The 11293-nt window shown below is 40.1% G+C and overlaps 1 protein-coding gene across 1 annotated transcript; it reads right to left on the bottom strand.

Annotated features, from left to right (window-relative positions):
* Positions 1–754: 754 nt before the first annotated feature.
* p3h4 (prolyl 3-hydroxylase family member 4 (inactive)) lies at positions 755–10450 on the bottom strand. Its single transcript, XM_079564514.1, has 7 exons — positions 9974–10450; positions 7378–7527; positions 6171–6342; positions 5978–6106; positions 5672–5817; positions 3286–3369; positions 755–1474 (listed from the first exon to the last, which is right to left on the bottom strand). Exons 1-7 carry the CDS (start codon positions 10415–10417, stop codon positions 1328–1330), a joined length of 1272 nt encoding a protein of 423 aa, XP_079420640.1. The 5' UTR covers positions 10418–10450; the 3' UTR covers positions 755–1327.
* Between the last annotated feature and the right edge of the window lie 843 nt (positions 10451–11293).

The following is an 11293-nucleotide window of genomic DNA, read 5'->3' as shown; positions in this document are numbered from 1 at the left end:
TTATTGTGTGTTGGAGTAAGAAAACTGAGTAGGAGAAGTAGAAGTCAACTACAAAATGATGACTATGGCAGCATAATATGGCGAAAAATGATATATATATTATCACATTATTTTACTAAACCATTTCAACAGAGTATGCCTCTTTAAATGTAAACAATCTTTGGTATCGCTTTAGATTAAGGTCTGCTCATTATCAATAAGTTTTAGTAATCATTTTAGGGTTAAGGTTAGGGTTAGGTTAAAGGCTGGCTTATTATTATATAGTAGCATATTATTCATGGCCTATTAGTATGTTAGCAGATAAAAGTATAACAAGCAGTGTGTTAATACTTTATGAGCATATTATTAATTCTTATTAATACTTAATGAGCACACCTTAATATAAGCATTACCCAATCTTTTTTCATGATTTTTTCCGCCCAACAAACTGAACAAAAATAACAATCATAACAGCTATAATTTAACTAAATCTGGAGCATCATAATTTTTTCTTTTTTTTTCCCACTTTATTGTTTTATCTGTTTTATAGTCAGATATTTAGACTATGGAAAATACCAAACTGTTGTTTTTTAGTTTTTAACACTATTGGACAATGCCACATCCACAGCTTTTATGTTTATCTCTTCAACTTATTTTTTACATGTGTAGCTCATACAAAAAAGTGACACAACATGAACCACAGCAAGTTTTTATATTATAAAATATTTATTTTTTTAAACAATATTTAAAAAGGTCTCATAGTCACAAAGTCACATAGTCTCCTTTTTAAATAAACTGACAAAGAGGCATCACATTTTAAATAACAAAGGTTCACACCATGATCAAAAGGCTGAAATACTAAACAAACCTGGTTACCTGGTTCAGATCAACTCGATGCCAGGCTGTATCTATAATACTGTTGTTGATTCTTAACCGGGGCGTGTCTAGGGGGTGAGCAGGGGGGCACAGGACATCCTCGGAAATCTTTTTGGAAACCTTGGATGGGGCTGAGGCAGGATATGAAGCTCTACAGTCCTGACTACCTCTAAACCTGCTCAGGCTCTGGAAGCAAAAAATCGGGGTTTGGAAGTGGGTGAGACTGTTGAGCCTCATTGTGATTGGGGGTCAATTACGCCCCCAGCCCCAGGCCACTCCTGTATCTTAAAACGGTCTAGTCACGCCCCTGAGACTGATATTCAGATCCTGATGTATTAACTCGATTTGCCGTGTAAACAGTGCACTGAGATCTGTTTTTTTTTTTTTTCTCTCCACGGAGCCAGGAGGTAAAGTTTGGTCTTGTCTTTGGTTTGTAGAAAAATTTGATAAAATCCTATGTTGGTTGAAGAGATTAATCCGCTTCTCCAGTGTCCCACTTGGTTTTGGGCTCCTGCCACCAGTCGGCCAGGAAGGACTCCTCGTAATCCCCCATGCCCTCGAACTCCGCGTCTGGGCTTTCTCTTGGAGAGGCGCCCGTTTCCTCAGGACGAACCACATCCTGAAAAGTAACAACACAAACTAGAATCACATTCACACACATTTTTACATATCAGATTAAGTAAAAGTATAGATACTGGCTATTACTCAACATCCCTCTTCCTTCAGGCCTGGGTGTGTTTTGTGATTTTGGGAGGAGTTGACCTGAGTTAAACAGCTGCAGCCTGACACCTCCCAGCCACATACCACACTTCAGAGGAAAAAACACGGCACCCCCACACCTCCGCCTCACTAGTCTGTCATGATCTTAACCCCATTGAGAATCTTTGGGACGTGCAGGAGAAGCTTATTGAAGCAATAACACAGCAAATGCATGCATAGAAAGAAAAAAAAACATCTGATTGTTGCAGAATATTCAAAGACTGGCTGGCAACATATTATTCTGGCAGTGGATATTTAGCCGGGGATGTTTTTTCTTCTCCTCATTCGTCAATTCATATCACATGGTAACATTCACTTAACTTTCAGACAACGTTGAAGAATACGCTGTGGTTAGTGCTAGTTTGTCGGAAAATATGATTTACCCTCAGCCCTAACCCTAACCTTAAAGGTGCGCTATGCAACTTTTTATCACCTTTCAGTGACCCAGCGGCTGTATTGGTGGTTAGCTTAGCGCCTTTACTTTCCATCCTGGTGACTCCTATGATGTTTCAGGACTTACTTTATTTCAGTTTTTTTTTAGGATATCTGGTTGGTTTTCGGAATGGAATATATACGTGGACCATGGATATGGTTCAATCAGCAGTGAAAACCTAAAAAACAATTGATCCTGGAGCGTCCTCCAGGGCATCTGGATGGAAAGTAAAGGCACTATGCTAACCACCCAAGCATCCACTGTTTTACTAACAAGTCAAATATGTATTAATATAACTTTTTTTTTTTTTTTTTACATAAAAAGTGGCATAGTGCACCTGGTCCTAAGTTTTCACAGCAGACCATCCCTCCTGAGCAAACTACTAACATAGATTCAAGATCAGCTAGCACTAAATCACGTGTTACGAATTGGGAGCAAGTTTCAGCACAATAGCAAAAACAAACTAAAAATCTGTCCCGCCCAATGGACGCTGGTTGCACTGCTTTATGACCGCGATGAAACAAGCTAGTTTTCCATTACAAAGCATTGCACTTTACATGCATTCCAAGCAACTGTAAACTTTCTACAGCTAGATATTGCTCCAGTGATAACGCTAGGTTAGTTACAATTAAAGAAATCAGGCTAGTTTTCGTAAGAAACTTTTAGAAATCTCGTGTAGTAATGAGGGCGGGACTTTGATTGACAGGCCGTTAGCATTAGAGCTAATGATGCGGTTACAATCGAACTATGTGCCCCTCGAGGCCCAAGTCTACAGTGAAGATTCCGCCCTCATGCCCTTTTTAGGAACATGTTCCGTCAGAACAAGGTAGGAGGAGTCTGTAAATCCACCATGATTTCCCCCTCGAATGTTATTATCATGGCAAACGGGGAGGAGTGAGAAGTCTATTATGTCTATGGTTCCAGCTAAATATCCACTTCTTATTTTTATTCTAAGAGAAAGTAATGGGGTGATGTGCAAAAAGTGAAACACTACTTAGATGTACCTTGAAAACAATATTTAGTTGTAGAACATTAAATAGATTTATATGCAAATTCATATCAGTGCAGACAGATCCCAAGGAGAATGATTAATTTTGAGTGGCAAAGATGACGCATTTGTTTTTTTATGATCCAACTGACTTGGTGCTGTAATTTAATTTACCTTTACCCTCTTGCCTCTGAGTCAACAGAATTAGCCTGTACGGTTTGCTTTACAAACACAGCAGCCTGGGACGTACCTCATCGTCTGTTTGTAGATAATTCAGTGCAAACTCCAGCATCTCCTTCTGTTTGACCGTTTGGTTGAAGTAGCTCAAAGCTTCCTGGGAACAAAATCAAACACTGCGTCAAAAACTTCCCCCATTTCATTCCCAAACATCGAGCCTCTTTTTGTTTGTTTACTACTTGTTTTCATTGCCTTTCACTTTAACACTGAGCCAGGCCATAATGCATGTAATTACAGCTCTTAAAGTGAAGGCAGCTGCAGCTAAGCAAAAATACCCTTGGTTTTCTAAACACCACTCTGAGCTGTGTTAAAGTTCACACCAATGCCAGTTTGTGCAGTCCCACTCTTGATTTGGTTTGTTCCAGCAAGTGTGAACTTTGCTGCTCAGCCGTGACGGAGTGTGGCATCGTCTCAAACAGGACAAAACATACAATGGACTATATAATGTAAACTGGAATAATTGTTCTGTTCTGCAGCCCATTCATTTATACTCAATAATAACGGTGAGGCATATGGCCTGAAATGTAAGAGTCAATTCCACATTTATGTTATTTATCTTAATGTGCATATGGTTTTAATACTTTTAAAAATATGACTTATTTAGATGAATAATATCAGTTGCAAGTTCATCAGTTGATTAATTATATTATTATTTCAGTTAAGCAGCAATTTTAATGAAGAAATGTTGAGCAGAAGTGTTATTTTTATTAGAATTTTCAAGCTGCTGACAGGAAGTGATATAGGTACAGACGGCATCTCGTCATAGAAGGGGGCGTGGCCTCGCCAAGGGGGAAAATAGAATCTTTTGGGAAACACAATTTTTTCACTGTTTTTAGCCATTTTCTGGTGGAACATCAACTTATTTAGCACATACAAATAAAGTCAAGTGTAAATCGAGCCCATATGGATATTTTCTCACAACAGATTGTTCAGTAGAAGTGAAAAAACGGCAGTTGTAGCTAGTGCTAGCTAACCGTTAGCATTAGCCCAATACTAACCTGTAGCATCAGGTTAGCATTCTCCGTTATTTATGTATTTATGGGCTGTTGAACTACTTTGCTCCTCTCCATGTCTTTGTATCTTTATTTAGTAGAAAACTATTCATAATTCTGCCTTTGTTAAAGTAGTTTTTGAATAATTAGAGAAAGTTTTGATTTTTTCAAAATTGTTTTCCCCTTAACTGTTTTCAAACATGACCAACAGAGACGCCGTCTGTATCTATAGAAGAAGGTAATGTTCCACATAACAGTTTGACTCATTTCCTATTGACTTAACATGGTTGGCACGGCAACAGTTTAAAATTGTTTACCCTCTTCTATGTCACTTCCTGTCAGTGTCCAATAAGGAATTGAAACAATAAACATCACAGAAATGGCCAAAATAAAGACAGCTGAGTACAATCTTTAGCAAAATCTTAAATATAATCGTGTCTAATGTGTCATATGCACTTTAAAGGTGCGTTATACAACTTTTTACGTCAAAAAAAAAACGGTTGATATTTGTGTGTATTTGACCTTATAGTGACCCGGCTGTATGAGTGGTCAGCATGGCGTCTTAACTTTCCATCACAGCGGTCTCTAGGGCGCACCAGGATCAATTGTTTAGAAGGTTTTCACTGCTGACCAGAAAACCTACAAAACAACTGATCCTGGAGCTTTGTAGAAACCACTGTAATCAAACGTAAAGGCGCCATCGTAGCCACTCATACCTTCATATTATACCAAGTTTTGCATAATGCACCTTTAAACAAATTCAATCATGCTCCACTGTACAAGAGACAAGACTTTTCTTTGGGCATTTCAAACTTGTCATTGGATGTGATGATGGGTCCCTTAATCCTGGTCTAATCTGATCTCAGTCCTGGTTCATACTTACGTTTTAGGAGTAACTGAATCCAATTGATAGCAGCTTTTAGTTTTTATAAATGAGAAATTTGTACTTTAAGGGACATACTTGCTCTTTGGGTCCAAACGTTTGCTGTACTCATTCAAAAATCACTCAAGTTACATAGACACTAAGGGTTTTCTGGCCCTCAAGATGATTTTGAGGAATATTATTGCACAAATCAGATATCAAATGCCTGTAAGTACCTAGAGATATGAAAAATACTGTCAATTCCTTTAAAGTTTCTTTGCAGAACATCCATTTAGGCCATATATGATGTACAACACTGCCCTTGTTCTTTTGACGATGAAGAAAACCGTCCCTCCACCATCAAACTTGCCTACCTCTAAGGGAAGATACAAGACTGAAACTCAAAATGTTCAAAATGATGCTCAAAGAGAAGTTGTGAAATTACTCAAGAGTATTTTGATGTAATTTGTTCAAAAATCTGGTATTGAAGTAAATTAAAGTGTTGTAAAACCGACATGAGCGTTTGAAGCCTTTGTTTCACTCACGGGACGAGGCTGGAAGTCCTGGTCCTGGAGCCCCCACTGCTCTCTGTAGAATTTGTAATAGGCAACGTTCTGCAGCATCACTTTGTCTTTAGGATCAAACAACATGTAACTGGCCGCACAGGGAGCCGCGTTCTTCACATCATTCACTGAAAAGAGACGCAAAATAGTGTTTAGGAGCTGCAATGGTGGGAGGATTTGTAGCAAAGCAGAATCAGCTGTGTTCATAGCAGTGATGCCGATTAAAAGAAGTTGCAAAGGTGGCAGAAGACCTTATCAATAGGCAGTGTTGGCAGTAGTAGCTCTTACATTTATAATATGAGAATTGCAGATAGTGGTACATTGTGGGGACAAATTTCTCCACAACGAATCCCCCGACGCTGGGTGTGAGCTGCTCCTCGCATTTCACTTTGCACTTCAGGACTTCTGTGTACAAATCTTTAAAACAAAAATAAAAACTTAATTTCCAACACAAACTGCATGGACGACTCACTGTTCTTACCTGCCAATGTTGCATAAAAGTCCTTGTATTCCAGAATCTCATAGGAGCCCTCGCACCCGGCTATGCAGAGGTTGTAGATTTCAAAGTATTGACTTATGGCCTGCTCCATGTTCTGAGCGCTGGAACTGAAGGCGCCGTTGTTGTATTGTTTCACACTTTTGACAAATACGCTCTGAAAACAATGGAAATCAATGAAAAAATATTTTATCATGTGATCCTGGTATTAGTTTAGTAGTTCATATTCCAGTCTAGCTCTAATTTTCAGGGTTTGGGCAGAATTGATTTCTTAATAACTTTCACCTTTAATTATTGCACTGATTCAATGTTTCTATAGCTTTCTACAGTATGGGATCTTGTCATTTCAAGGCCTTTTTTCTCACATTTGTGCGACAATATCTGCTCGTAAGTAGCTCCTACAGACTTCACATTTTCCAGCCGTGGACTGAACAATATTTTGAAGTTGTTTTCAAAGTTAGTTTTTAATATCTAATTCCTAGCCTGATTTATTGAGTTTTTAAATAAAAAAACAAGCCAAAAAAAAAAATGTTACAGATTTTTCCACTAATAAACCGCTTTAACTTCTTAACCCTCACCTTAGCTGAGCACATTTTCTCCAGTTCCGCTTTATCCAAATCTAAAAGCTTCTGTACTGGATCTGACAGACCATAGGCCAGTGTGACGCCTCATTTGAAAGCTAAGACCTACAAAACTGATTGTAGTAGTAGTAGTTTATACTCTATTGTAACTTTTTTGTTGCATTTTTAAGCATTTTCGTCATATTTTCGTACTTTTTTTTTAATCATGTTTTGGTCACTTTTTCATTGCAATTTTTGTTGCTCTGTTGTGGCTTTCTAGCTGATTTTTTTGTCACTCTGTTGCCCCTTTTTTGCTTTAGATTTAGGTAATGCAAAGCTGAGAAAATATGCTTTGTTTATGTGAAGGGTCAACAGTTTAAAACTAAACAAGATATTCCCCCTTCTCTTTGCAACATTGGCATTTTTATAAAAGGCCTTATTATTATATAAAAACATAAAATGACAGAAAATTTTCAATACATTTTTTTCTCATATTCATGGCAGTACAGCAAAAGTTTCAAATTGATATCTCTAAATTTAAAAGCTTTCCCTATTCACCCGCAGTGTCTCGCCTTAATATGTGCAAAGTGATGAAGGCAAAAATGTTGATATTTTAGTCTTAACGTCCTGACCTCGTATGGCTGCTCTTCATGGTCGATCAGATATTCCTCCACATCGAACAGCGTCTTGTAGTAGTCCATATTTTTTGTCAAAGACTTATCATTCTGGTTTTTCTTCAAGAAGGTGTGAGACGCGGCCACGGCTTTCTCCAGGTTGTTAAGCTGCAATGAAAGTAAAAGACTTTCAATTAAACACGTCAGACAAACACAAGCAGTATGGATACAGTTTTTCTCCCTTTTTTGATCATTTGATGTAAGACGAGTCAAAACAAGAGCTCTTTTCACTGATGCATGCTGATGTCTGGAGCTGATAGAGAAATAAGCAAAACTACTGCATGGTTCAAGCAAGGGGGGAAAGGTTGTGCTCAAAACTTTGCTCTCTCTCCACAAATTTAGAGTGACATTTAGGTTAAGGAAGCTTAATTATGGTCTGTGCACCCATCCGTCAAATTGATGTTTTTTACTTTGAAGTGCAACAAAACAAAGTCAGGCTTTTGGAGTTTGTAAGTAAAAAGAGATTCCCACACACTGCCTAACTCTCAAAAATAACTTTATAAGGACATCGAGAGCAATATTTTTGATGCTAGTTTTTCCTCATCTCACACACACCTGCTTGTAGTCATGGGCCAACGTTTTTCTTTTTATCTTATTGTCTGTTACAATGGCTTCAACCTTTATATTTTTGATGCACTAGCATAGGTGCAATTTATGCCGGTATGTTGTTACTCAGGAGCTCAGTTACTCGGAGTAGAGTCGCTGCTCCTTCACATCGAAAGGAGCCAGCTGAGGTGGCTCGGGCATCTGTTTCGGATGCCTCCTGGTCGCCTCCCGTGGGAGGTGTTCCAGGCATGTACTATTGGGACGAGGCCTTGTGGAAGGCCCATGACACGCTGGAGGGACTATGTCTCCGAGCTGGCCTGGTGTCGCCACGGGGTCCCCCCAGAACAGCTGGAGGAGGTGTGTGTGGATCAGGAAGTCTGGGCATCTCTGCTGAGACTGCTGCCCCCACGACCCGGCCCCGGATAAAGCGTAAGAAAATGGATGGATGGATGGATTTCAAATATTGTTTGTTTACTTGAGCAAATGTTCTCTGAGCTAATAGAAGGTATTTGGTATCAGAGCCATTTATCCCCTTAACCAAGCACATTTCCCCCTTTAAGCCAGTGTAATGCCTAATTTGAAAGCTAAGACCTGCAAATCTTATCTAAGCTTCATCCTTGTTTTTGTTATCAGGTTTTATTTGTTTTTGTTGCTTTTTTTTGCCGCATTTTCGTCACATTTTTTCACTTTTTGTTGGTTTTTTAACACATTTTTGTTACATTTTCGTTACGTTTTTTGTCACATTTTTGTCAGGCTTTTATTGTTTTCTGTAGCATTTTTGTTGTATTATAGTCACATTTTTGTCATCATTTCAATGCTTTTTTTTAGTGCGTTTTGGCTGTATTTCATGTTCTTTTTAGTTTTATAGTTTTTTAAGTTTAATGTAACTGTGATCAAGCCACAAAAAAATGACAAAAACATGTCCAAAAAAGCAACAAAAACGTGATGAAAACACATTTTAAAAGAAACAAAAACGTGACAATGATATCAAAGAAGAAGCTTAGATTAGTTAAACAGGCCCTAGCTTTCAAATGAGGGGGGGCTCCAACAATGTAGTTTCTCAGTCATCCAGGTAGTTAATCAGGCTGGCTTAGACTGGCTTAGGCTGTAAACTTCAGTCAAGAAGCTTTTAGATTCGGGTAAAACAGGAGATAATGTGGGAGAGGTTAACTATATCTATAATATCTAATAATTAAGTCTATAATATGTGGAGGCCAGCAGCGTTACCTCAAAGGAACCTGAAGCAACACGTGGATTGCTTCAAGGAGTTTTTTTTTTTCCCTCTCTCCCTTTTCTTCTTCTTCTTTTTTTTTTTTTTTTTTACCCCATAACCAGCCCCTACCCCCTGCCTACACCCCACATCCCTCTGTGTCGGGAGGCAGAAGAAAAAGCCAATTGTGTTGAAGGGGGGAAACAGTGGAAGAGACGTGGCACGCGCTGCTGCTGTCTGTCGGCAGGAGGGCGCAACAGAGCCGCTGCCGTGCGTAATTACCTATATGTATGTGGTAATTACACAGCACAGGCGCTAAACGCTTTACAAATTCGTGCCTTTTTTTTTTTTTTAACGCATGTCGCCACTGATTGCTGATGCTTTTGCTGAGTGATTTTTTTTACAAGCGACCTATAAAAGTGCCACAAGCGTATGTCTCACATTGCATTAAAGACTTGTTAGGGCACTGAAAGTTGGAGAAAACCCTTTATCTGAGTGTGAATGTACATTTGCTTGTGCGTAAAAGACCGTAATTACCGTAAAGATGTGAAGTGAAGAAGTAGTAATACTCTTTTTTTTTTTTTGCTTTTTTTTGCATCTCAACATTTTTTCCACGTTTGTCATCCATACTTTAACGTGACACTAGTCAGGTTGAACTATCAAGTTGTGGAGCTTGTTTGGTTTATTTGTACTAAGCTATATGCTGATAGGTGCCAGATTGACTTAAGTATTTGCTGGGAAGTTGCGGTTTTAAACGCATCAGGTTTTGAAGCCAAGTCGTGCCAACTTCCCTCTCACCTGGTAATACGCAAACTGGATGTACTGATAGGGCTTCCTCATCTCGAAAGTCTCCAAAAGGTCCCGCTTGGGATACGCGTGCTCGAACACGGGGAAGCTCGCCTTGCACTTCTTCAGGCAGGCGGCGCGGAGCAGGACGTGGCGCACGACTCGGAGGGTGCTGTCGGCGAAGAGAGTGTCGTTGTCCCGGCTCGCCGCGCTGCAGTTGCGGCCGCAGAACGACTCGCTGTCCCGGAGCAGCCGATGGAGCCGCAGACTCAGCTCCAAGTACTTGACGCTCTCGTCCCAGTTCTGCGCCGAGTACTGCTCCAGCGCGTAGTTGTACGCCGTCTCCAGAGGCATCACGTCCTTTTGGGGGAAACTCCGAAAGCTGTACTTCTCATACTGCGCCAGGACTAAAGCGGGGAGCAGGAGAGCCGAGCACAGGCCTCCGAAGAGCATCATGGCATCGCCGGCGTAAGTGCTGTTGCGCTGAAGAAATGGACAAGGTTTTTTTCTTTTTTTTTTTTACTACGGTCTCTTCATGTCTGCCTGCACGTAGGCTGGGAAAGAGTGGTCACCGAACAACTCAAAAACCACGCATTTTGGGGCGGGACTTTCAAAATAAAAGCTTCTAATAGACGAATTCCTTCTTCCATCCTATAATGCACAATATCTGTAAAAGCCACGCACAGCACAGCAGTCATCACTGAAGCTATTCCTGTTGCCTAAATATAGTGTCTATATTTTTACTGTATAACCAGTAGACACAAGTTTTCACAAAATAGAGGACTGTTGGTTTATTGCAGTGCGCTTCGCCACACTGACCACAAACTAAACCTGTGTACTTGAAAGCTACTGTTAGTGTATTAGGCCCAATAAGACCCAGGCCACTGCTCTGTAAAGAACACATAAATCCGGAGCTGTAATTTTGTGTAGTCTTAAATTAAGCCTTTAGACACAACTCGTGGCAGGGTTTAGACAGAGAGTGGCATGTTGAGCCTTTGGTCGAAGCTTCCAGACTCTACAATAATGACAAGTTGAGGCATGGGCTTATGATCTATTTGCACAGCTGACTCATCACGTTTGACGTTTATATCCATCAAAACAACAGTTCGACACTGAAGTTGCTGCAATTGCAGCGGCCTCTCTCTCATTGTATTCAAAGCGCACGGTGCGTAATCGTGCGTAATTTCTGTTTACGCCACGCTGAGATTGCAGAGGAGATCTCTCGGGTGATGTGGGAGCCGTGCCTTTATCCCCATGTCCCATCTGAGAATGGGCCCGGCTTTACACGTTTACAGATTCCATTAAAAAGTGGGCGGGACGCGCTGGAGAAGC

The sequence above is a fragment of the Gobius niger genome (genome assembly GCF_951799975.1).
Source record: "Gobius niger genome assembly, chromosome: 10".
Lineage (NCBI taxonomy): Eukaryota > Metazoa > Chordata > Actinopteri > Gobiiformes > Gobiidae > Gobius > Gobius niger.
The sequence above is the reverse complement of the archived record's forward strand: the minus strand, read 5'-3'. Positions and strand labels throughout refer to the sequence as shown.

Coding starts and splice junctions, on each gene's coding strand:
- p3h4 (XM_079564514.1), bottom strand. CDS start 10,417: ATGATGCTCTTCGGAGGCCTGTGCTCGGCTCTCCTGCTCCCCGCTTTA. Junction 6,343..7,377: donor ATGAAGAGCAGCCATACGAG/GTCAGGACGTTA, acceptor CATTGTTTTCAG/AGCGTATTTGTCAAAAGTGT. Junction 3,370..5,671: donor AGGACTTCCAGCCTCGTCCC/GTGAGTGAAACA, acceptor TTTTGTTCCCAG/GAAGCTTTGAGCTACTTCAA.